The 26,961-nt window shown below is 41.1% G+C and overlaps 2 protein-coding genes across 2 annotated transcripts; both read left to right on the top strand.

Annotated features, from left to right (window-relative positions):
• Window positions 1-13,072: 13,072 nt before the first annotated feature.
• On the top strand, window positions 13,073-22,856 carry LOC149237410 (uncharacterized). Its single transcript, XM_089366814.1, has 3 exons — window positions 13,073-13,562; window positions 13,654-13,734; window positions 22,683-22,856. Exons 1-3 carry the CDS (start codon window positions 13,081-13,083, stop codon window positions 22,684-22,686), a joined length of 567 nt encoding a protein of 188 aa, XP_089222940.1. The 5' UTR covers window positions 13,073-13,080; the 3' UTR covers window positions 22,687-22,856.
• Window positions 22,857-23,026: 170 nt separating this feature from the next.
• LOC149237409 (MLO-like protein 6) lies at window positions 23,027-26,665 on the top strand (the record flags this gene model as incomplete). The annotated part of the gene is made up of 15 exons (XM_089369264.1): window positions 23,027-23,113; window positions 23,247-23,304; window positions 23,571-23,722; window positions 23,819-23,935; window positions 24,043-24,103; window positions 24,328-24,416; window positions 24,524-24,598; window positions 24,712-24,800; window positions 24,923-24,972; window positions 25,066-25,106; window positions 25,203-25,376; window positions 25,469-25,504; window positions 25,593-25,660; window positions 25,793-25,853; window positions 26,318-26,665. Coding segments are annotated over 15 exons (1,506 nt in total), but the record flags the coding sequence as incomplete, so codon positions are not given.
• Window positions 26,666-26,961: the final 296 nt, after the last annotated feature.

Genomic DNA, 26,961 nt, shown 5'->3' with positions numbered 1-26,961 from the left:
TTCAGCTGTATGCTTTCCCCATTACATACTGTGTTAATGTGCGCATGCGATTGATGTTTCATTGTTTTTAATTCTGCAAAATTGATTATCAACGTAGAGGAGGTTATGTATTATGCATGCATTCCGCAAATAGTGTATAATCAGGATAATCTCTGTGAATAAATGTTATATTATTCAAAATTTCTACATGGTATCAGAGCAAAGTTGATCATCGGATCTATTATTTAGAAACTGATTACATTTTATTTCTTCAGGCAAAGTCTGTAATCGAGCCAGGTAGCCTCTGGATTCATCCTTCTTTTGGAAGGTGAGATACCAGGTAAAAGACCATACAGTCAATCTCTGTACGAGAAATACTTTGTTCTCATGAATTTTAGATCAGAAGCGGTTGAGTTTTGAGCTAGTGGAATTCGAATTTGCAGCAGTGTTTTCTTGGTGTCGAAGTTGAAATGTCTTTCAACGGATTGCGATTGGAGTATGTTCTTGAAGGCAGCTCGAATTATATTGCATGGAAAGACAGGATGGAGGCGGTGTTAGATGACAATGGGTTGAAGGAGTTCATAGATGCTGTGGTCCCAAAGCCTACTGATGCTGCTCACGTTGAGGTTTGGCAAAAGAAGACAACAAAGTGTCAAAGGATTCTGTTGGAGGGCGTGAAGGATCAGATTGTATCCAGCCTGCATGGAAAGGCTTCTCCATACTTGATGTGGAAAGCGTTGACAAATTTATTCCAAAGCAAGAGCGACTAGAGGAAGTTGGCACTTAAGGATAAATGCAGAAAAATTAAGTGTGAGAATGGAGACAGTATGCCCAAGTATCTCACGAAGTTCACCCAATACCAGGATGAGCTGGGAAGTGTGGGGGTGACTGTTGATGATGAGGACTTGGTGAGCTTGGCTCTCCTTGGTCTTCCGAAGAGTTGGCATTCCTATCAGGACTCTGTTAATGGTTCGGAGAAATTGCCAGGATGGGAGAGATTTGGTCGGATCTTGTGCAAGAGGAGATCAGGCGGAATACCAGGGACGGATCTTCATCAAAGGCATCTGATAAAGAAAATTGCGCTTTGGCTGCCAAAGCAAAGAAGGGGAAGGAGAAGGTTTCTCTTTCTGAATCCAGTTCTTCCAATGATGGGAAGAAGGTTAACAAATCGAAATAGGATGCTTTCGTTGTCATGAGGTGGGCCATTATGCTTCAAATTGTCCACGAAAGAAATCTAAGAAGGGATCCGGGGAAGGATCTGAAGGTGAGGCACTTGCTTCACAGTTTGAGTTGGATTTCACACTCTTTGCATGCATGGTTTCATCCATGGTGGGAAGTGGTTGGTTTCTTGACAATGGAGCTTCTTTCCACATGACCGATGACAAGAGTTTGTTCAGTACTTTGGAGGGGAAAGATCTCCAGATACTCATAGCGATGGGTAATGATGAGAAGTATAGTGTCTCAGGTGTAGGCACGGTTATTTTTCAGAGGGATCATGGAGCTCGCCTTACCTTGACTGATGTCAAGTATGTACCAGGACTGAAGAGAAACTTGGTGTCAATCGCGATGTTGGAAGACAGAGGCTATGATGTAGTCTTCAGTAAGGGAAATGTTTTCCTTGGACTCATCATCACTAGACAGGTGAAGCAGATTGGTTCACGGGTCAAGAACCTGTATGCTCTTGAGGTTCAAGATGCATGCAAAGCCTTGAGCAGCGAGGCAACTGATGGAGACTTGGTGTTTGAGAGGGAGTGTATATTACCTCTCAACATGCAGAGCCAGAAGAAGTCTCAGACGATTATGGAGGAGCCATGATTGGTGCAACAGCTTCAGGAGGTTGTGGAGCAGCCACAACAAGGGAAGCTGAGAGGAGATCGAGTAGAGACATCTACTCATGCAGAGACCTCTAGTAGGGGGAAACTTTGAGCTAGGTGGGCTGAGGGATCACATGCAGCCATACCTCTAGGTAGGAGGTGGGGCGATATACAGTGATCGTCCCAAGGAGGAGGGGCAGGATCCTTGAGGTACCCAACCTCTTGGATGAGACCTTGCTACGGGAGCCCCGATGTGGAGTAGCAAGAACTGACTGATTGGGTAGAGTCAGATGTGGATGGAGCGGCAGAGAGAGCGACAGTGTAGGGAATCCCAGGACAGCGCATAGCTAGCAGGCTGCAGCAATGCGAGAGGCACAAGTGTTTTTCACAGTGCTATGTGGCACAGAGAGGTGTGCAATGGTGCGAGATGCATGGAGATGTTGCAGTAGCGCAGATTTCAGAGAGGGAGCACTTGTCAGCAGCAGGTAGAGCTTCAGCATCAGAGTATGTTCCTAGCCCAACAGGGTGGTCAGTTGGGAGTGTTTTCTTTCCAAGTGTTGTTGGAGTAAGTGGACCGGGCAAATGTGTTGCATGAAGAACATTCCAGAGTTGCAGGATAGGGGTTGGAGATAATCCATATCTTGTTGAGAGGGAGTGTTGAAAATGCAACAAGATGATGGATCATAGTGAAAAGAAGTCGCCTTCACTAAGTGGGCCCGCAGGCTATTTTTGGCGCAAAGTCTATTTTTAGACATATGGATCATGGTCTATGAGTTGCAAGATGCTATTTGTGGATGATTGGTCATGTTGGTAAAAATAGACGGACTTCTATTTTTAGACATATGGGCGGAGTCTATTTTTAGACTGCCAGGCTAAAAATAGAATAGTCAAATATTATTAGCTCTTAATAATATTTGGACTATAAACATTATGTTATCCTCTTGGAGCACTTTAGTTCGAGCTACGGATGTGGCACATGCAACTGCCAGAAGGAAATATGCTTTTCTTATGGGTTAGTTGAGCTATTGCATGATGGACTTTAGTTAGAACTCAAGTGATTGAGTTTGGTGGAGTTGATTGAGGAGTTGATGGAGTTGTGTTCAGTTTTACTTGGTTGAACTAGTTGTATTTAGTCTAACTGCAAATACACTAGTGATGAGTGATGTGAATTAATTATTAATTAATTCACTAATTATTAACTCATAAAGAAACTAAAGAATACATAAGTTAACTCAGTGCATGGAAAGTTCAGTGGAGACAGGTGTTAGAGTTGGAGACTACTATCAGTTGTGACTATAGTTGTGCATGAGATTTGCACAATCAATGATGGAGATTGCCAATGAGGATTGCACAGTACAAGCCAAGGAAAACGAGCTTGGATCATTCCTATTCTCATCTTGGATTGCGTAGTAGAGGCAGGAAAACAATGGAGGAGATTTGAACCTATGACTTGATTCAGATCTGAGCTAGTTTGTGTGTAACAGGTGGAGATAGTACTGAGTACTTGTGAGGAGTATTGTACTATGTATTGTTACATGTTCTCTATCATTATAATATACAAATAGTTCGGGGTTTTCAGCTATATGCTTTCCCCATTACATACTGTGTTAATGTGCGCATGCGATTGATGTTTCATTGTTTTTAATTCCGCAAAATTGATGATCAACGTAGAGGAGGTTCTGTATTATGCATGCATTCCGCAAATAGTGTATAATCAGGATAATCTTTGTGAATAAGTGTTATATTATTCAAAATTTCTACATGGTATCAGAGCGAAGTTGATCATCAGATCTATTATTTAGAAACTGATTACATTTTATTTCTTCAGGCAGAGTCTGTAATCGAGCCAGGTAGCCTCTGGATTCATCCTTCTTTTGGAAGGTGAGATATCCGATAAAAGCCCATACAGTCAATCTCTGTACGAGAAATAATTTGTTCTCATGAATTTTAGATCAGAAGCGATTGAGTTTTGAGCTGGTGGAATTCGAATTTGCAACAGTGTTTTCTTGGTGTCGAAGTTGAAATGTATTTCAACGGATTGCGATTGGAGTATGCTCTTGAAGGCAACTCGAATTATATTGCATGGAAATGCAGGATGGAGGCAGTGTTAGATGAAAATTGGTTGAAGGAGTTCATAGATGCTGAGGTCCCAAAGCCTACTGATGCTGCCCATGTTGAGGTTTGGCAAAAGAAGACAGCAAAGTGTCGAAGGATTCTGTTGGAGGGCGTGAAGGATCAGATTGTATCCAGCCTGCATGGAAAGGCTTCTCCATACTTGATGTGGAAAGCGTTGACAGATTTATTCCAAAGCAAGAGCGACCAGAGGAAGTTGGTGCTCAAGGATAAACTCAGAAACATTAAGTGTGAGAATGGAGACAGTATGCCCAAGTATCTCATGAAGTTCACCCAATGGCGGGATGAGCTGGGAAGTGTGGGGGTGATTGTCGATGATGAGGACTTGGTGAGCTTGGCTCTCCTTGGTCTTCAGAAGAGTTGGCATTCTTATCAGGACTCTGTCAATGGTCGGGAGAAATTTCCAGGATGGGAGAGACTTTGGTCGGATCTTATGCAAGAGGAGATCAGGCGGAATACCAGGGATGGATCTTCATGAAAGGCATCTGATGAAGAAAATTGCGTTTTGGCTACCAAAGCAAAGAAGGGGAAGGAGAAGGTTTCTCTTTTCGAATCCAGTTCTTCTAATGATGGGAAGAAGGTTGACAAGTTGAAAGTGCAATGCTTTCGTTGTCATGAGGTGGGCCATTATGCTTCAAATTGTCCACGAAAGAAATCCAAGAAGGGATCCGGAGAAGGATCTGAAGGTGAGGCACTTGCTTCACAGTTTGAGCTGGATTTCACACTCTTTGCATGCATGGTTTCATCCGTGGTGGGAAGTGGTTGGTTTCTTGACAGTGGAGGTTCTTTCCACATGACCGGTGACAAGAGTTTGTTCAGTACTTTGGAGGGGAAAGATCTCCAGATACTCATAGCGATGGGTAATGATGAGAAGTATAGTGTCTCAGGTGTAGGCACGGTTATTTTTCAGAGGGAGCATGGAGCTCGCCTTACCTTGACCGATGTCAAGTATGTACCAGGACTGAAGAGAAACTTGGTGTCGATCACGATGCTGGAAGACAGAGGCTATGATGTAGTCTTCAGTAAGGGAAAGGTTTTCCTTGGACTCATCATCACTAGACAGGTGAAGCAGATTGGTTCACGGGTCAAGAACTTGTATGCTCTTGAGGTTCAAGATGCATGCAAAGCCTTGATCAACGAGGCAATTGATGGAGACTTGGTGGTTGAGAGGGAGCGTATATTACCTCTCAACATGCAGAGCCAGAAGAAATCTCTGACGATTGTGGAGGAGCCACGATTGGTGTAGCAGCTTTAGGAGGTTGTGGAGCAGCCACAACAAGGGAAGCTGAGAGAAGATCGAGTAGACATCTACTCATGCAGAGACCTCCAGTAGGGGGAAGCTTCGAGCCAGGTGGGCTGAGGAATCACATTCAGCCATACCTCCAGGTAGGAGGTGGGGCGATATAGAGTGATCGTCCCAAGGAGGAGGGGCAGGATCCTTGAGGTACCCAACCTCTTGGATGAGACCTTGCTACAAGAGCCCCGATGTGAAGTAGCAGGAACTGATTGATTGGGTAGAGAAAGATTCGGATGAAGCGGCAGAGAGAGCGACAATGTAGGGAATCCCATGACAGCGCATAGCTAGCAGGCTACATCAATGCGAGAGGCAGAAGTGTTTTTCACAGTGCTAGGTGGCATAGAGAGGTTTGCAATGGTGTGAGATGCATGGAGATGTTGCAGTAGTGCAGATATCAGAGAGGGAGCACTTGTCAGCAGCAGGTAGAGCTTCAACATCAGAGTATGTTCCTAGCCCAACAAGGTGGTGAGTTGGGAGTGTTTTTGTTCCAAGTGTTGTTGGAGCAAGTGGACCGGGCAAATGTGTTGCATGCAGAACATTCCAGAGTTGCAGGATAGGGGTTGCAGATAGTCCATATCTTGTTGAGAGGGAGTGTTGAAAATTCAACAAGATGATAGAGCTTAGTGAAAATAAGTCACCTTCACTAAGTGGGCCTGCAGGCTATTTTTGGTGCAAAGTCTATTTTTAGACATATGGATCATGGTCTATGAGTTGCAGGATGCTATTTGTGGATGATTGGTCATGTTGGTAAAAATAGATGGACTTTTATTTTTAGACTTATGGGCGGAGTCTATTTTTAGACTGCTAGGCTAAAAATAGAATAGTCGAATATTATTAGCTCTTAATAATATTTGGACTATAAACATTATCTTATCCTCTTGGAGCACTTCAGTTCGAGCTACGGATGTGGCACATGCAACTGCCAGAAGGAAATACACTTTTCTTATGGGTTAGTTGAGCTATTGCATGATGGACTTTAGTTAGAACTCAAGTGATTGAGTTTGGTGGAGTTGATTGAGGAGTTGATGGAGTTGTGTTCAGTTTGACTTGGTTGAACTAGTTGTATTTAGTCTAACTGCAAATACACTAGTGATGAGTGATGTGAATTAATTATTAATTAATTCACTAATTATTAACTCATAAAGCAACTAAAGAATACATCAGTTAACTCAGTGCATGGAAAGTTTAGTGGAGACAGGTGTTAGAGGTGGAGACTACTATCAGTTGTGACTATAGTTGTGCATGAGATTTGCACAATCAATGATGGAGATTGCCAATGAGGATTGCGCAGTACAAGCCAAGGAAAACGAGCTTGGATCATTCCTATTCTCATCTTGGATTGCGCAGTAGAGACAGGAAAACAGTGGAGGACATTTGAACCTGTGACTTCATTCAAATCTGAGCTAGTTTGTGTGTAACAGGTGGAGATAGTACTGAGTACTTGTGAGGAGTATTGTACTATGTATTGTTATATGTTCTCTATCATTATAATATACAAATAGTTCGGGTTTTTCAACTATATGCTTTCCCCATTACATACTATGTTAATGTGCGCATGCGATTGATGTTTCATTGTTTTTAATTCGGCAAAATTGATGATCAATGTAGAGGAGGTTCTGTATTATGCATGCATTCAGCAAATAGTGTATAATCAGGATAATCTTTGTGAATAAGTGTTATATTATTCAAAATTTCTACACTACATCCCCTTCACTCCTATCCCCCCCATCTCCCAACACTTGCAAATATGCTCTACTGCCAAGGCCAACCCGGTTATACACAAGACCTTCTCCATAATGTTCACCCACGCTGCACCCTATGAGGCTTGCCTAACATGATTCATAGTCATTAATGATGTGTGGAATTAACATTAACGCCCATGTCTTCGGCTTCCATGTGGACTTCCACTTGTTTATATGGCACCCCCATTGTTACACCCCTACCCTTATGGTAGTCTTTCAACCATGCATAGGGGGTTGCGTCACTGCCATACTTTTTCTTTTCATCAATACTCAAGTAATCTCACTACGCCTACGTCAATACTTAACCAATTTTACCACAAGTGTTTATTATGTAGCAGAAAACATTCAATTATTTTTCATGAGTTTATCTTCAACGGAAATAAAACATAACAATCATAAACACATATACCATATGTGGGAGGGGAAACTCCCATATAACTTGAGCCTTCCCAATATAAATAAATCCTGTAATTCTTTTTGCAAGTTGTGTAGTGTTCAAAATCTCAGCCTGCACACTTCTTCCCCAAAATGTGCACCCACTGTAAACTCCTGCGAGCTTATCATGCATCTTGGCACACCTTATCTGAATTCCCACTGTTGTCGTGCAACGCTCTGCACACTTCTACCTAAATATCGTGTCGCACTACCCAACTAGCCATGTCGACCTGCCCACACCAACGTGTCACAAAGCCCACACTCTTTGGTCAGGTCGCAGTGCCCTTGGGGTCACCTGCACCCACCTGCTACTTGACTGCTTCACCACTGTGTGCTGAACAACAAAACATCAATCCACTGTCTGTCACGCCCTTCACACTCCCTTCAGGTCTTCCGATCCAACTGCACCACTTCTGTAGTAGCGTTGGGTTTTGGTGTTCCACGGGTCTGTTATAGCAACCTGTGCCCAAGTTTCTGTCCACGCGACCTGTAATACGTGCACCCAATGAAACCTCAAAATTTTGTGCCAACAATACTTCCGGTCCTACGTCCTACACCCCGCCTGTATGCCTCAGACCCTTGCTCGATCGTCCTCACTCTGAAATCTTGTGTTCCTTTGCTTAGTTGAATGCTTGATGATGCCTTCTCCACAACTCGTCCATATGTACTTATACGCTAACGTGTGGTCCCTACATACAAACTAACGTGTCCCTTCAGTTTCCTCCATGGGTCGGCTCTCCTATATGAGTGCAGTCGACCTACCATTGTAATTTCTCCATTGCTGGCCGTCGTATGTTGTCATTGTGTCGCTTAGGTGGGTCACACATTAACTCATCCATGTTGCTTGCCTACTCACCCACGCCTGTGTCATGTCATTCATCGCATTTTCTCGTCGCACTAACACACAACTCACCCATCGTCCACCGTCGCAACTCAACTTGCCCAGCGCGTCGCAGACTTGAGCACTTTGCCTGCCCGGGCGCTCGCCTACCCGAGCGCCCAACTGGGGTTGCCCGGTGCACCTCGCCCATCCTTCTCGCTACAACGTGCACGCCTGCTTGTCACCTTTAACTTAACCGAACTGAGTTGCCTTTAACTGAATGTTCCAACCCGAGTTGACTTGAACCAAACATAGGCGCCCATCACACATCTCGTGCGTGCCCGCATGCCTTTAACTGTGGTTGACAATTTTTCTATTCTCTCGGGCACTTGCCAACTCGAAGCCCTGACATCCTCGACCACTTTAAAAATGTTGTCATCCTCGACAACACCATCTCATCAACCTCCATCTCTAAGACATATATTCATATATCGGCACCCACATAGCTCTGCCCCTGACCTACTCTATTCTCAAATCTTGTCAAACTCTGCAAGAACATCATGTGATGGATCCCCCTGTGATGGTGATTAGTTGGGTAGCTAATACAACTGTAACATCTCCTTCACAAGAATGCATGCATCTCAAATCATCATGCTATTATCCCATCCTATTGTTAATCGCATCCATCTCACCTGAAAGTGTATTCTCATCATGTCAAAGAGAGGACCTACTTCCATGAAAAGAAGACAATGAGCCTTATCCCCATGCTAGTATAGAAAGAGGGATGGGATGGGAAAGACGAATGCTCTCCATCCTCCTTCTCTAACAACTCAATCCATCTGTCAAGATCCTCCTCTTCAAATCCTTGCATGTATACTTCTCAGCTCTCCTCCTGAGCCTCCAGTTTCGCATCTCTTCAATCCTCCATTGCCTCTAGCTGATCTGTCACATCCAGAATACTATCAAACACTGTCCTCATAATTTGTCCCTGCTTCATGAGATTTGCCTCTGCATAGTTCAGCCTCTCATAGACCTCCTCATCTTGCTCATTGTCTTCCACATTCATTGATGTCAATTTACACCTAGCTGTTACAGTTGCCACGTTAGGTACCCCAATGGTTCATCGTCCCGTCCATCGTAGATATATAGCTTCTTCATATGTGGCTCCATCGTAACCTCATATTTCTTCATAAATTCCATCCCTAGAACATCCTCGTAGTCATCCATCTACACTATCGTGAAGTCGATCTTCCCAAACCACTCACCAATGCACACATCCACATTCTCTGCAATGCAAATGACCTTGTCTAGTGGATAGTTCATTGCGTCGAGCTTGGGTTGGTGTAAAATTCAACCCAAATTTCCTCACAGCTTCCTCCCTGATGAAGTTATGGGTCATACCACTATCCACCATAGTGAGTAAGGTGCCTTACCCAACCTTCATGTCCACATACTCCAATTTGTTACTCTCAGGATCGCACCCTGGGATAACCTCTATTGCTACTACAACACCAATATCTGCATCATACCAACCAATGGTTACTCCTTATTTCCATTAGATTGTGCCAAAGCCTCCATAATCGGTCTTCTTCTTCTTTTCTTCGGTCCCTTCATCATAATGGTCACCAACCTATCAACCACAACAAATGCCTCCTCATGTGTCTTGATATTTTTCCTCTTCACTTCATTGCATGCCCAAGGTTTCAATCCAATGATGAAATTGAACACCTTGTCTTTCTCCACCATATCAGGTAGTTCCAAGATCACACTCGCAAATTCCCGTTGATATGCTTGCAAACTCCCTGTTTCCTTAATGTATTTAATCTTCATCCTTGCATCCCAACTCTCATCTTGTGGACTAAAGTGAGCTTGCAACACTTCCTCCATTTCTTCCCAAGTAGATATGTCCTCAGCTTCACCATGTGCAATGTGGTCCGCTTTCCTTCTCCACCACATCTTGGCATCCTTTGGAAGGAATTGAGAAACTACCTTCACCTTGGCCTCCTCATTAGTAAGTACCAAGCGTTCCAAGTGTTGCTCCATATCCCATAAGAAATTACCAAGTGTCTTTGCACTCTTTACCCCATCATATGAGTCGAGTTCCTTGACTTTGATGTGGTAAACTCCTCCGACTAGTCCTTGCCCAATTGCTTTCTTCAAAATAGCTATCTCATTGAAAGCCTCATCAAGACTCTTCCATAGCTTCACGATCTCTTCTAATCCTTGATCCTTCACAACCTCAAAGTTCTTGACTTCACCTGTAGTTTTCCCATAATCCCACTCAAGATACTCATAGCGTACCTTAAGGTTCTCATGAGTGTCTTCCTGCTTCGTGAACTTATCTCTAAGTTCATCATTCTTGGCTCCTAATGCACTCATCTTTGAAGTTATCTCATCCAAATGATCCAATATATTGTTCATGAAAAATGTCTCGAGACTTATGCTTGACTCACCTACAACTTGTGGTTCCTCCATGTCGTCTGCCATAAACTTTTCCTTAGAACATGTTAAGACCATACACTTCCTCTTTCATCTTCAGCCCTAACCTATAGTCTTGCCCACGCCAAATTCCCTAATGTCACACTATGACAAACTACATAGTTCCCAAGCTTCAATACCAATTGCAACCACTGCCTGTCATATTCTTGCTTCTTCTCCAACCAAAGCCCACTTTCTATAAAACGGGCTATGATACCAACTGTCACGCCCTACCCTTGTGGTAGTCTTTCAACCACGCATAGGTGGGTGCGATACCGTTGTACTTTTTCTTTTCATCAATACTCGAGTACTCGAACTACGCCTACTTAAACACTTAACCAATTTATCACAAGTGTTTATTATGCATAAAAAAACATTCAATTATATTTCATCACTTTATATTCAGGGGAAATAAAACATAACAATAATAAACACATATACCATATGTGGGAGGGGTAACTCCCATATAACTTGAGTGTTCCCAATATAAATGAATCCTATAATTCAATTGTACAAATAATTTTAGAAGTTGTGCAACCTTCAAAATTTCGGTTTGCACACCTCTGCACCAAACGGTAAACCCACCTTGCACACTTGCCATCTTATCATGCAACCCGACACACCTTATTTGAATTGACACCGTTGTCGTGCAACGTTCTACACACTTCTACCTAACTGTTGTGTTGCACTGCCCAGCTCGCTGTGTTGACTTGCCCACACCGTTATGTCACAGCGCCCACGCTCTTCGGTTGGGTCACAATGCCCCTTAGGTCCCCTGCGCCCACCTACTACCCGACCACTTCACCATCGTGTGCCGAATAGCAAAACAACGCTCCATTGTCTGTCGTGCCCTTCACACTCACTTCGGGTCTTTCGGTCCAACCGCGCCACTTCTGCAGCGACCTTGGGTCTGGGTGACTTGCGAAACTTTTACAGTGACAGGCACCCAAGTTTTGTTCGCCCAACCTGCGATACGTGTGCGCAGCAAAACCCCAAACTTTGGTGCCAGCAATACTTCCGGTCCTGCGTCCTACAACCTGTTTGTATGGCTCGACCCCTTGCTCGCTCGTCCTCGCTTTGAAATCTTGTGTTTCTTTGCTTTCTCCACAACTCGCCCATCCTTACTTATACACTAATGTGTGGTCCCTACATACAAACCAACGCGTCCCTTCATTTGCCTTCGTGGGTCGACTCTCCTATATGAGTGCAGTCGACTTGCCATTGTAATTTCTCCATCAATGTCCATCGTGTCGCTTGGGTGGGTCGCGGTTCGGCGCGGTCATGCTGCCCGCTGACTTACCCATGCCCATGCCGTGTAGTCTACTGCATTTTCCCGTCGCACTACCACATGACTTGCCCATCATCCAACATCGCAACTCGACCTGCCTAGCTCATCGCACACTTGGGCGCTTCACCTACTGTGTCGCTCGCCCACTCAGGCGCCAAACTTGGGCCGCCCGACGCGCCTCTACCCGGTGACTTGCCTGCGCTTGCCAACTGTGCCCACTACAACGTGTGCTCCTGCCCGTCGCCTTTAACCGACGATGAGTCCCCTTTAACCTACGACTTGTCGCACATAACCGAGCATCCACCTCCGAGTTGCCTTTAACCAAATGCTCCAACCTGAGTCGCCTTTCACTGAATATGGATGCCCATAACACATCTCGGACGCGCCCCAACGCCTCAACTGTGGTTGTAAATTTTTTGACTCACTAAATCGCTAGCCAACTTGAGGTACTGACACCCACCATTCCAAGGGGGACAAAACGAAATTTCTTAGAAGAATGTTTATTGACAATTTACGTCTGAAATTTCAAATTCCTTCTCAAATGGAGTTCATTCATATAATTTGTGTTACAATTCCACCTGAGACGGAGGTCAACGTCGTTTTCATTTTGAGATCCACGTGTGCATTTCCATTTGGAATGGTTGTGCGATGGCTATTGTGCTTGCAAGTCAATTTAATATACCGTTGTCCGTGGTGACGAGCGTTCCTCCAAAATTTAATAGATGTCAAGCAACTTGTGTGTCGTGTGTCGTTTAGTGATTAGAATAGATGCAAGTTTCGTACGATTTTGATTAACCTATATGCAAATTTCGTACGATCTTGACCATGTATTCTGCCTTCCATCTACCGTTTGTATTTAATTACATATGCAATGAAAATATTGACATAGGAGATTTCCATATTTAGGGAGACGATATTCGAGTTCTATCATTAACGATTCGTTTTAAAACACTGAAATCTCTGAGAAGAGTGGGAGAAGAATATGGCAATAGGTGGTGGTAGTAATGAACGTCCTCTGGAGCAAACTCCTAGGGGAGGGTCGCCATTACATGTGCGCCCTCCCCGCCACGTCAGATAACCACGCGTAAAAGCACATGGAGCCGGTACGACACCTGTCCACCGTGGAGCTCCATGTGTTGGCTACCTTATCAACCCATAAATCTTTGTGTTCGCGCCATTTCACAGGTTCGTTTGGGGTCATTGCTGCGATGTATGAGTTTCCCTTTGTGTTTCTGCTCGGGGCCGGTTGTTGGGCGAAGCCCCCCGCCGATTATGGCACGGGACGGCCCCGGAACCTGCGCACTTCGTCGTTTATTCGTGTGCTGTTTGAGGCGTTTGTTCGGTTGACAGGGTTTGTGGACCTGCGCGCTTCGCCTGGTATGCAGGTGCTGGTGCGAATGTTTGCTGGAGTTTCAGGGTTTGTGGTTGGCACAGCGCTTCTCCTTTTCTTGTGCTTTTCCGCCTGGAGTTCTTGGTCGTTCTGGAATGTCAGTTGTTTAGCATTTCTCTGTTGCTGGTCTTATTCGACGATTTTGTTGTTTGGGGAGGAGTCGGTCGCTGTTTTACTGAGCTCGAGGTCAAATGGTGTTTTGCTGTCAATTTGCTGTTTTGTGGTGGTGTTTTTGTGGTTTTCAGTTCCCTAATATATATTTTTCTTCTCGTTGCAGGTGTGCAGAACGTCGTTGCAGGTGTGGAGAAGGTCTGGCGAGCTCCAGGGAAGGTGGGGGAGGTCGGCGACCATGTACCCGGTAGGATTTTAATCCTACCAGCATTCTCTGTGTTTTTCAACACAACATCTCTATTTTTGGATATTTTGTAAACTTTTATGGCATTTTATGGCATTTTTTGGAGGATTTTTTTCCGAGGGTTTAGGGTTTATGGGATATTTTGAGCTGTTTGTTGTTGAAGGTTTAGGGTTTATGGGATATTTTGAGCTGTTTGTTGTTGAAGGTTTAGGGTTTATCTGAAATTTCGTTGTTTTCGCTGTTATCCTAGGCCGTCCCATGCTATCCTCGGCCGTCCGGTGCCCTCGCTGTTATTTTTGTTGTTTTCGGTGCTATCCTAGGCCGTCCCGTGCTATCCTCGGCCGTCCCGTGCCCTCGCTGTTATTTTTGCTGTTTTCGGTGCTATCCAAGGCCGTCCCGTGCTCCTCGGCCGTCCCGTGCCCTCGGCCCCCGAGCAGAAATACAAAGGGAAACTCCTACATCGCAGCAATGACCCCAAACGAACCCTCTAAACCCTCTGTCGCTGCTCTCAATTGACTTGCATAACTTATCTTCTCCTCGTCCGTGAAAGCTTCTGTCAGGAACTTCACTTTTTGTATTTGAAATGAAGCCTCGAAACCCTCTGTCGCTGCTCTCAATTGACTAATTTGAGTATATTTACAGTTTAAGCAAATTTGGGGTTTGTTTGGTTGCGCTGAAAATAACAAATTCTTTAATGGCCATATGTATGGGGCAGTGTAAGTCTACCATTGCAGTTATTTAACTATGGAGGAAGAGAAGTCCTGTTCGTTTTTGGAATTTGTTGGAATTTGTTACTCCTGGTTATTAATTTTGGTGCTTTTTGCTATGTTTTGCAATATGGATATCCTGTATACACAGTCCTTTTTGTTTCCATGCTGACGTTGCTCTCAATTGACTGATTTGAGTATATTTATAGTTTAAGCAAATATGGGGTTTTTTTTGTTGCGCTGAAAATAACAAATTCTTTAATGGCCATATGTATGGGCTACCATTGCAGTTATTTAACTATGGAGGAAGAGAAGTCCTGTTCGTCTCTGGAATTTGTTACTCCTGCTTATTAATTTTGGTGTTTTTGCTATTTTCCTGAACCTGATGTATATGTTTTGCAATATGGATATCCTGTATACACAGTCCTTTTTGTTTCCATGTTGACGCTGCTCACAATTGACTAATTTGAGTATATTTACAGTTTAAGCAAATTTGGGGTTTTTTTTGGTTGCGCTGAAAATAACAAATTCTTTAATGGCCATATGTATGGGGCAGTATAAGTCTACCATTGCAGTTATTTAACTATGGAGGAAGAGAAGTCTTGTTCGTTTTTGGAATTTGTTACTCCTGGTTATTAATTTTGATGCTTTTTGCTATTTTCCTGAACCTGATGTATATGTTTTCGGACCTCTGACATTTTCCTTTCCTCGAGATGTCTCGGACAGTGGCTGTCATATGCCACCCTTTTGTATCTTATGATGTTTTTTATATTGTCAATATAATCTGTGATGCTTTTTTCTCTGAAAAAAAAAGTTCACACATTTTACAGTCGATTCCAAAACCGGTTACTGATGGTTACAGAGATAAGAGAATAAATATTTTTAGTAATGAATTATGTTCTCATACATAAAATGCATTTCAATAACTAACCCTTCTCGGGCTCCAACGATAAAACCTTACTGTATCAGTGACTTTTCATTTTAATTTAATTAAGGACGTGGATCATGTAAATGAGCAAATATGACTTATTCCTAGGTCCCGCTGATTCAGTTGTTCACTTCAAAGTTCTAATGTAAATTAGTATATGATATAATAGTTTACTCATTGTGTGAATATCTGAAGTAGTCTCTGTTTCCAGCCCGTCTTAGGGTTCACTGACTAGCTATTACAGAATACAATGGGTAGAAATTGCTTTGTAAGCATTATGGTTGAAGCATGAGCTATCAAGTTGAATGATGTTCCTTTTGATAACGGTCCACTTATTGGAGCCATAAGTGAGTTTAGAGCTTTGTACAGTGCTGCAAATTTGATGCCTTCATTGTTGAGATCGAAGGCATAAAAAATACAATGTATAAAATGCTCTTAGAGAAAAGATCATCCAAAGATTAATGGGTTGAGTGTCAAACCCATCTCTCCTAACATCTGATGTCAAAATTTATTGACCACATGAAAAGCTATTGAGCCATTGAGGTGCGAACTGTCTAGCCATTGAGCCATTGAGGTGTGAACTGTCCACTAAGTAGAAGAACCGAGACATATTAATATGGAACCACATATAGAAATCGAAAGAATGTTCAATACGGGATGATCAAGAGTATCTGTCTCAGGGTTTCCATCTGATTGTGAGGGAGTTGAGTGGACAAAGCTATACTTCTCCCTCCTTCACTTCCAGCGAACAAGGTCATCCCTCCAATTGCTCCCAAGAATGGGGCTTGCACATTCAGTGGCCTTACTGTTCATTTTAATTTAATTAAGGATGTGGATCATGTAAATGAGCAAATATGACTTATTCCTAGGTCCCTCTGATTCAGATGTTCACTTCAAAGTTCTAATGTAAATTAGTATATGATATAATAGTTTACTCATTGTGTGAATATCTGAAGTAGTCTCTGTTTCCAACCCGTCTTGGGGTTCACTGACTAGCTATTACAAAATACAATGGGTAGAAATTGCTTTGTAAGCATTATGGTTGAAGCATGAGCTATCAAGTTGAATGATGTTCCTTTAGATAACGGTCCACTTATTTAGCCTTTTTCATGCTCAACTTGATAATGAGAGCAACTTGATAATGAGTGCTCTCAATTTCTCAAGTGTCCCCTCAATGAATAAAATTATTAGTGGCTTTTTCACATTTAATAAAACTTATTATGAGGTACATTGCCTCCTCATTGATTTCTGTATTTAGCCTTTTTCATACTCAACTTGATAATGAGTGCTCTCAATCATAATAAGATTGTCTGGTCATTTGATTTCTATATTTAGCCTTTTTCATATGCAACTTGATAATGAGTGCTCTCAATTTCTCAAGTGTCCCCTCAATCAATAAAATTATTAGTGGCTTTTTCACATTTAATAAAACTTATTATGAGGTAGATTGCCTCCTCATTGATTTCTGTATTTAGCCTTTTTCATACTCAACTTGATAATGAGTGCTCTCAATCATAATAAGATTGTCTGGTCATTTGATTTCTATATTTAGCCTTTTTCATATGCAACTTGAAATGTTATTATTGAATCCCCAAACATCGCAGCAATGACCCCAAACAAACCTGTGAAATGGCGCGAACACAAAGTTTTATGCAATGATATGATGGCCAACACATGAGCTCCATGGTGGACAGGTGTTGTACCGGCTCCATGTGCTTTTACGCGTGGTTTTCTGACGTGGCGGGGAGGGTGCACAGAATAACTTATAGAAATAGTTTTATCATAATTAATATTTTACAGAAAGACATATTCCATTGAAAATTTCTTATCAACACACAGTTAGGTTGCCACAAGAAATCACTACTAGGTTGTTAGCCAAAATGTTTCTTAGGACAAGAAAAAGATACAATCTAGTGTTCTAAGCCAAAATATTTTTGTGACAAGAAAAAGATACAATCTAGTGTTGTAAGCCAAAATGTTTCTGTGCCAAGAAAAAGATACAATCTATCCAAAATCCACATCATAATGTGGTTAGAACCAAAAACATATGGCACCCCTATTCTTTATGGCCCTGAGAATCTTGAGTGCCAAAACTCCCCGAGTTACCTTCTTGAGCCAGGTAGGTTGGCCTACCAGTCAAGGGCTGATTAGGAAATGGTTGATTGATGCCATATGATTGATTCCAATTTGCAGCTTCCAACCATGGAGGTACTGAGTACCCATACCTCACATTTTCCCTACTGATCCCTGCATTAAGTGGAGGTGTGTAATGAGCATACAGAGAATTGACACCAGCTCTGGTAGGAACAAGGCAAGTGGGTAAACCCTCAGTTTGATAGTGGGGCACTTGAATGTTTATGAGATCTTGGAATAATGGTGTATTGTCTGCAATGGAGTCCAATGAGTTTGAAATAATCCTGGTTTCATCAGCTATTCTTGTATCGTTGATCATCCCTTGTTCCTTTTCAAGCATTTGTTGTGCCTTTCGTTTTTCCTTTTCCTGTCTTGCCATTTGCTTTTGTTGGTCCTTAACTTGCCTTGCTTTATCTCTTTCAATCCGTTCTTCTGCTCGACGTTGTGCTGCAACAATCCTTGCTGCCTTCTTCTCCTTGACTATATCCTTCTTTTTCTGTTTTAATTCTTGCATTTCAAATTTCTTTTTTTCTGACTCAACTAACAGGTTTATATAGTCCTCTGAGGTGAGTAACTGTGAGCTTCGGCCCAGACGAAGACTACCTGGTGCACCTTGATTTTTTTTCATTGATACTCTCTCTACTGGTAGCTTTAGGAACCGTCCAAGTGTCTTCTCCACCCCTCCCACCTGCATGTCATTGCTTGGTACTTCCCTTTCAGTATCTGTTGGAACTGATTGAACCATATCATTATCTTGATTTGATGCCTCATTATGTCCTTCATCTTCTTCCATTGATCTATTGTCCACAAAAAAATGAACAATTTCACTGTTCAATTCTACTGGTTGTGAGGGCATGTTCATGCTTTCTTCATTGGTTGCTGAGACACTATGTGCATTCATATTGATCATTGCTTCTGCTAGCCATGAAGGTGGGGTTACTTGGCTTGGCAATGTCAATTGGTCATTGTCAACTGCATGTTCAACAATATCATTAGCAATATCAGCAACAGGAATTTCATTTTCTTGAGTTGGTGGAACAATCTCCATGTTACTAGGAATTTGTTCATTGTTATATTGTGTTTCACATACAGTTTCATCATCTTCAGCATATAAGTGTCCTTGAGACAGGGAAATCATATTGCCAGCTGCAACAACATCATCTTGGTCATCTACTTCTTGCACTTCAACACTTGTTTGGACATTCCCTTCTTCCTGACCATCCACATGAAACGCTTGGCTACAACCAGTATCATGCATAAGAGCATCATAGTTCAGTGGCCAGATTCCTGTCCTCCTAAAGCCAGCCTTGATATTTGATGGTGTCAAAGCCCTTTTAAAAGCTTTACTTGCAAGCTCTGCTAGCTCAAACCTTTTCACCTCAACCCCTGGATTCTTTGCCATCCATGCAGCACGCTCCGACCTGAAATAGTTCTTAAAAGGGCCAAACACACTAACATCAAGGGGTTGCAGCCTATGAGTGGTATGAGCGGGCAATGTCAACAGGTCGATGCCTAAATTGTTTGCTTCCTCAATTGTTTGTACAGCCATGTGGCTCCCATGGCCATCTAATATCAAAAGGTGTCTGTTATTAGGCGAGACGCCACCTGGTACCGATGCAGCAAAGTGAAAAAGCCAACTTAGAAACAGTTCTTTAGTCATCCATGCATGGGGATGTGCAGCCATGCATGCACCTGGTTCACAGTTCTGTATATAGTTTTTCAGTTGATTTTTACCTTTGAATAGATAAAATCCTGGGATTGAAGTACCAATTGCATTAACACAACATAAAATAGTTATCCACTCCCTGCTCTTGGGCAAAATCTTTGGCACATTTCGGCTCCCTCTCTTGGCAATTACCCGCATGCCACAATTCCTCCTTGCCTGTAAACCTGTTTCATCACAGTTCCATATATGGTCTGCTCCATAAGAATGTTTATCGTAAGCACTAGAAAGTGTGTCATAGAATTTTTGCACAACTGCAGGGCGCAAATTTAATGCTCTGTCTCTGTCAAGGCCCTCAGCAGTACGCAATACAAGTTCTGGATGCCTTTTTTTAAACCCAAACCACCATGATTTACCAGGAAACCCATCTTTGAATGGGTTTGGCCTCCCTTGACAGATTTGAGCAACTGTTGATTTGAGTTGTATCAACTCTAGCCCATGTCCCAGTTGGGCCATCTCTTTACACCACTCAACCACCTCGGCCTCCTCCTCCTCAGTCATAACTGTAAGAGGCCCTCTACGTTTTGTATGAGTCAGTCCATTTATCCAATAATGTATTAATGAGGGAGGAATACCATGTTTTTTTGCAGATGCCCGAACTGAGTATCCATTAAACTCTATGTCGTCAATTGCAACTAACATTTGTTCTTTTGTCCATCCTCTTATAGCACTGATCTTTTTAGTTGATCTTGCCCCTTGGACTGTTGTTGATGGTGGTTCTGTGGCTGATGCTGTGTTAACATCAGCGGCTGTCACATGGTCATTTTCAACAATGTTCCCTGGTGCATTGCCGGCATTGACATCAGCTGGCCTGTCATCATCGGACGATGTGCATCGCAGCTGCGCACCCCTTGTCACTCTCCTACCACTTCTCCTTGTACGAGCAGAGTAACTTCCTTTTGCCATAGATGCAACAACCTATAAAATTATTGCATGCATTTAGACATTAGAATATATGTCAAATTATGCTTTATTACTTCTGCAAAAATTACTTTTTCTCTATTACAGGAAATTATCAACATGTATGTTGCATTTAGACATTAGAATATATGTCAAATTATGCTTTATTACTTCTACAAAAATACTTTTCCTCTATTACAGGAAATTATCAACATGTATGTCACTGTTTTCATATATCATTTTCCATTTACTTTCAACAGCTTTATACAGCTAAACCAATGAGGTATGTAAACATGTATGAATTACGTCATTCTCCTTATATCTGTTAAAGATTAGGGAATACAGGTAATAAGTAGGTCTATTCAATATGTACTTACCTTATAGAGTAGAGTGTAATCATTACTAATGGTTGAATCAGTGCCATAAGTAGAACCATGGAAATCAAAGTAATGAGGAAACAGAGCTTGTTACATTAGGATATGTGTATACAGTGATTACAGTCTATCCATATGTATTACATTAGGATATACATATACAGTGATTACAGTGTATCCATATGTATTGATTATGTATCAGAACACAGTAGTTACATATGACTCTTTCTAACCATGCTTGTTTACCTAATTGTGTTTTCTCATTATCTCAAATCTTACAGTCATCTAATCCAATAAAGAGAAATGGTCATCCGCTCGGGCTTCCATTCTAAGAAACCATTCCTCAGTTCTATGGTCCATTCATCAGTAGTAGAAATTCACTTATTTGCATTCTTTCGACTCAATATCAAAATTTTTGCTTTCTCAATAGCTTCATGCTTCTGAAAATACATGTCTTTCGATTATGTTTCAATGTCTTTCGATTATGTTTCAATGTGATGTTTCAATGATGATTGTCAAGGTCTGAAAATATGTGAAAAATTACTAAGTTTATCAGAGTCATTAAAGTTACAATTCGTTTTTGTTCTATGTTTTAACTCATTCTGCATAGAACCCAAGCCATAATAATCGCTCAATTCCTGTAAGCTAAGCTTCAATTCCTGTAAGCTAAACAAGCTATGACTACAGTACTAACTGCCTTTTTACTACCTACCTTTTTTTGCATTGCATCAATCTTGGGCTGGAAATGGTTCGAATGCTGGCTTTGATTCTGATGCTATTCAAGGTTAGACTCGGTCTCCGATTGGATATGGCTAGGGAGATGAAACTATATAAGGAACAGGAAGGGATGTGGGGATTGCTTGCTTGGAAGGATAGCGAGTCATGTTTCTTCTTCCAGTGATTAGCTATTGGCTATGACTACAGTACTAACACGACATACGTAACCTCTGTGATATGTAAGCTGTAATCACTATTACATTTGATTCTATGGTCTCCTAGGTGTCATAGACAATCGGTTTTACTTCAGTTTAATCGAGTTTCATTGCAGTCATTTATTTTTTATATTTTTCATATAATTTATTTAGTTATTTTGAATATTGTGAAGAACAATCTCTGCTCCAAGATTTCTCTCCATTATCTGTGACTTAATTTACAGAGCTGAGTTATGTAAATCCCCATTCCTTTGGTCCAACTTTTACAACTTCGTATGGCTCGGGCTCTCCATACCCTAAGGTCTCGAGCTCAACGAGGTGAAAAGATATGAAGGCCAATAAGACGGTCATCTGCTATGTTACTTATAATTGTGTTTTCTCATTATCTAAAATCTTACAGTTCTATGGTCCATTCACCAGTAGTAGAAATTCACTTATTTGCTCTATGTTTTAACTCATTCTGCATAGAACCCAAGCCATAATAATCGCTCGCTCAATTCCTGTAAGCTAAGGTGTAAGCTAAGGTTCAATTCCTGTAAAGTAAACAAGCTATGACTACAGTACTAACACGACATACGTAACCTCTGTGATATGTAATCTGTAATCACTATGAAGCTGATGATATAATAAGCTAGAACACATACATAAACTCTGTATAAAAAAGGTTAACTGTAACTGTATAGGTTAACTGTCACCCTATGGACATAACTGTAATGTAAGAAATCTGATAAATGAAAACAATGAAAACAGAACTGTAAGAAGAATGAGTTGTAATTCATATAACTAACTTGAATATATTGGCCACTGTTTTGTGATGTTGTCTTCAAGTTTGCTGAATAGTTTGAAAGCATAAGATGAACTTCAACAGTGGGTGGACTTCTTTTATAGTTTTGGGGACTTGATTTTAATTGGTGGACATGGATGCACATGGATTGCAATGGCTTCATTTTGAATGTGTGGTATGGATTTAATTTGATGTGATCTAATGGTTGGGAATTGTTTATTTGTTGATCCATGTGCTTTGATCTGTTTTAATGAGAAATAGAGTGAGATGGGTGTCATTTATTGCAGTTATTGGGTCTGGGTATCATTTATTGAAAAAAGTGGATTTAATTGTTATTGGGTTGGGTGTCATTTATTGAACAAAGTGGATTTAATTGTTATTGGGTTGGGTGTCATTTATTGAACATAGGGTGTTTAGCTATTGAACAACACAGCAGTTATGCTGACATACATTCCTTTTGTTATGTGCAGGTAGGCATATTTATTTGGGATGCAAAGTTGCAGTTCTGATGAGTGGGGGTTGAAGTGACTGCTCTTTTGTACTTCTGGAATAGACCAGTTTGGAAGCCTTTATGGCTCTAGCTGTTTTCTACTTGGGTCAATATGTTTTGCAATATTAAGTAGTAAAATACTATTTATGGACAGTTGTGGGCCTAGTCAATGTATGGGTGATTTTTGGACATAATTTAATACTTATTTATACATAATGTTATTTATTTCTGTCTAAATTTTGGTTTCAAAAGTCTTAATCACTGGTGGTTTGGTGGGACCAGTATTATATCAACTACTGGTCCCTGCACAACATTAGGAATCTCTCCCCTACTTGGGCAGTAGTCGTTGTTTGTTCTGCCTTTGTGCTCATCTCCTTAATTATTGAGCACACTATTCATCGTGTTGGAACTGTAAGTTTTTTCCACCACACTCTTCAATTCATTATCCTACCTCGATTTTGGATTTGGTATTCTGGCAGGACTTCAAGTTTTGAATTGAAATTCTGTTCTGCAATAACAAAGTTTTCTGTGACTAAAATTTCAGTGGCTATACAGAAGACACAAGAATGCCCTATATGAAGCACTTGAAAAGCTGAAAGCAGGTAGGCTTGTTGTGGGTTATCTGGATATTGAGGGTAGATTGGTCAAGTCTAAGCTTCATGCAATACGTTGGGTTCATAAAATAAGTCTCAGATTAAACTGTATTGATTGTACTGCGGCTCGCAGAGCATTACAATGTGGAATTTAATGTAAACAAAAAGATGTAGCAAGTTTATCTTTTACCATTTTCCCAGAATTTGTTCATGAGATTCCATCTCGGCACATTGGCTGACATTATGCATCTGAAATTTACATTTTTGTACGACAGAACTGATGCTTATGGGCGTCATCTCGCTTCTACTGACAGCTGGACAGAGTCCCATTTCTAAGATTTGTGTACCAGAAGAAATAGCCTATACGATGCTTCCCTGTGAGAAGAATGTCTCAGGTTCTAGTGGTAGCGATAATTGTTTCAAACAGGTAAACGCTGCAATTAGGGATCGTGTTGTCCATTTGATATGAATTCCAGATATTTATGTTACATTGATAAATTTTTCCTTGCCCTCTTAATTCAAGGGTAAGTATCCTCTGGTCTCCCTAACCGGTATGACCCAGCTCCACATCTTCATCTTTACATTGGCGGTTCTCCATGTGTTATTTAGTATCCTAACAATCGCCCTAGCAAGAGCAAAAGTAAGTTACGATTTTCTCCAATATGATTCAGTTTCAATTATGGCTTGGGTATCTTCATGTACTCGAATCATGTTTTGCTGAAACATTCAAGTCGTTCTCGTCTCCAGATGAGGCGTTGGAAAGCATGGGAGAGGGAGATAGAAACATTGGATTATCAGTTTTCACATGGTAAGTTGTTTCCAATCTTCCTTACGTATGCTATGTTGAAAAGTGATTACTCAAACCAGGTTGAGTAGTTTGAGTCTTAACTGGGGCATTCTGGAAAACGATCTAGGGTTGAAATATTAGAGCGCACATCAAGAATAATTGGGAATTGGGAAACGTTTTGAACAGTGTTAAGAAAATTGTTTCTAATTGCAAGCAGCTACCTGTTTGCTTTTTGGTGCAAGCAGATCCTGCAAGGTTCAGATTTGCCCATGAAACTCCATTTGTAAAGCGTCATATGAATTTCTGGAGCAGAACACCAATTCTTAAATGGGTGGTAAGTGATGACCAGATCGTACAGGAATATAACTTAGTTTCCCTTTTGGATGCAATCTGATGGATATTTATTTCCGGTTTAGTATTTGACTTTTCTTGGATTTGCAGATTTGCTTCTTTAGACAATTCTTTCGGTCAATAAGGAAAGTTGATTACCAGACCTTGCGCCACGGCTTCATTATTGTATGTCTGCATATCTTCAAATTATCTTTTTGTAACTCATCTTGGTTATGTGAGCACCAATTTCATTCATCTGATTAAGGCTTGCAAATTTTCTTTGGTTGAACTGTACACAGGCTCATTTCTTAGACAAGGACAAATTTGACTTTCATAAATATATCAAGAGGTCAATGGCTAATGAGTTCAAGAGGGTTATTGGAATCAGGTTGGTCTGCAGAAAACCTCTGGTATTCCCCACGATAATGTGGTTTTTTCTCTCTTGGTTGTCGTTCCCAACCAAACATCGCTTTTTAACCTAATACACTTTGTTTATTGCATTATCTGCAGCGCTCCTATGTGGGTTTTTGTCATGATCTTTTTGCTTATCAATGTACATGGTAAGCCTTCACAACTTGATCTCTTCCCAAAGTTTGATTTTGTTTCTGCCGCTAACGTTTCTGGTTTGATGGAATGTGTTTATGTGTGAGCAGAGTGGCATGCATACTTATGGCTCTCTTTTGTTCCCTTGATTGTAAGTGTGTGAAAATCTTAAACTAATCTGAAATATCTTGGAAAGTTGTCTGGTTGACTTCTTGAGACTTACAGCGTTTACTGCTTCATTCTGCAGCTAGTTTTGATCGTTGGAATGAAGCTGCAACTTATTATATCAGATATGGCTTCAGAAATTGAAGGAAGTCAAATTGTAGTCAAAGGAACTCCAATAGTGCAGCCAACCAATAAGTTGTTTTGGTTCGATCGCCCTCAACTTGTCCTTTCCTTGATCCATTTCACTTTGTTTCAGGTATCAAGCGGTTTTTCACTGTCAATTTGTACTTCTGGAAACTGGTAGAATGAGTATTCATTATATTAACGATGACTTGATGGTTATTGCAGAACGCTTTTCAGCTTGCTTTCTTATTGTGGATATGGGTAAGCATTATGCTAGCAAATAATAAAATCTAGTGTGTAGAATCATTACGTTTACAATGGCATCAATCAGCACACTTTATGATTGCAGTGGCAGTTTGGCTTTGGATCTTGTTTCCACGAGAGCTTTTATGGCATCATAATCAGAATTGTCATTGGGTAAGTCCGTGGACTATTACTTAAGAGCAGATGATCCAATCCTGTTTTCATGTTGATTTGGCATAGTGCTATGACTATTAGGTAAGGAGAATATTGATGTCAGTCATATTTTGAATTGTGTTTTATGTTCAGGGTTGTTGTGCAGTTGGTATGTCGTTATGTCACCCTGCCACTTTATGCACTTGTGACACAGGCAAGTTTTTCCATCCTGAATTTAAAATAAAGTCAAATTTAGCTGTTCCAGAATACAAATTGAAACTGAAACATGCTAAAAACTATACCTAATGGCCCAGTGATATTACTGAAATATATTCTACCGCTGTAATACTTTCTTTCTTTCTCCAAAAAGTATATCTAAATAATTCATATCACTTTTTATGCTAAATTTCGTGCCTACAGTACTTATTTGTTTGGATTATTCAGTAAGATTTTGCAATAGACAGCAATTATGATCACTCTGTTGTCACCCTAGCTTAATTGGGGAGACAGTAGATACCTTGAAACGTAGTTACTTTTGGTGTAATATTTTCTACTTTATATACACCGAAATTTAAATTAAGCTTTCGCATAGTTCTTTTTGGTGAAATTAATGATACTATTATTAAACCGGAAGTACAGAGAATTGTTCTGTCAAAACTGATTGGATGAACTATGCAGATGGGGTCTCACATGAAGAAGGCCAAATCTCAACAACAGATAGCGGATGCATTGAAGAGATGGCAACAAAATGCCAAGAAAAACCAGAAAATACGGAGAAATCCATATTCTGGATTTCAAAGGGGGTCAACAACTGCAAGCCATGGATCTTCTCCATTGTATTTGCTTCAAAGAGACGATAATACAGAAGACATTGAAACTGCAGAAATCTCAGCAGGATGTTACTACTCACAATATGAAGCATCACATGTAGAAATGGATGCCCTGGATAATTTACAATCTACAAACAAAAATCCCATTTCAAATCCTGTAGCAACATCAAATCTGGAAATTGTTGCATGTTCTTAATATCCTGGGCAGCCCAGTGAAACTGTTTTGATCACTGACACGCCGGGAACAAAGTAACTACTAAAAAAATCCCCACAGTAAAAAGTCGCTGACGTGAGTAGTAGAATTTTTTCATTTCTCGGATTTTAAATGTTTGTTCCATATCATACCATCTGTGATTTACGGGTGGCTAGGGTGAACTAAAGAGATTGGTCCTCGATGGCATGTAAACTGTTCTATTTCTTCCTCCTAGAGAAGGAACTGTCTTTATAATGGATCAAACAATTTGTTTCTCGAAGCAAATTACTTTGAGTGCA

The sequence above is a fragment of the Pinus tabuliformis genome, chromosome 8 (assembly GCF_031772625.1).
Source record: "Pinus tabuliformis cultivar Carrire ecotype Pingquan chromosome 8, CPIR1, whole genome shotgun sequence".
Lineage (NCBI taxonomy): Eukaryota > Viridiplantae > Streptophyta > Pinopsida > Pinales > Pinaceae > Pinus > Pinus tabuliformis.
The sequence above is the reverse complement of the archived record's forward strand: the minus strand, read 5'-3'. Positions and strand labels throughout refer to the sequence as shown.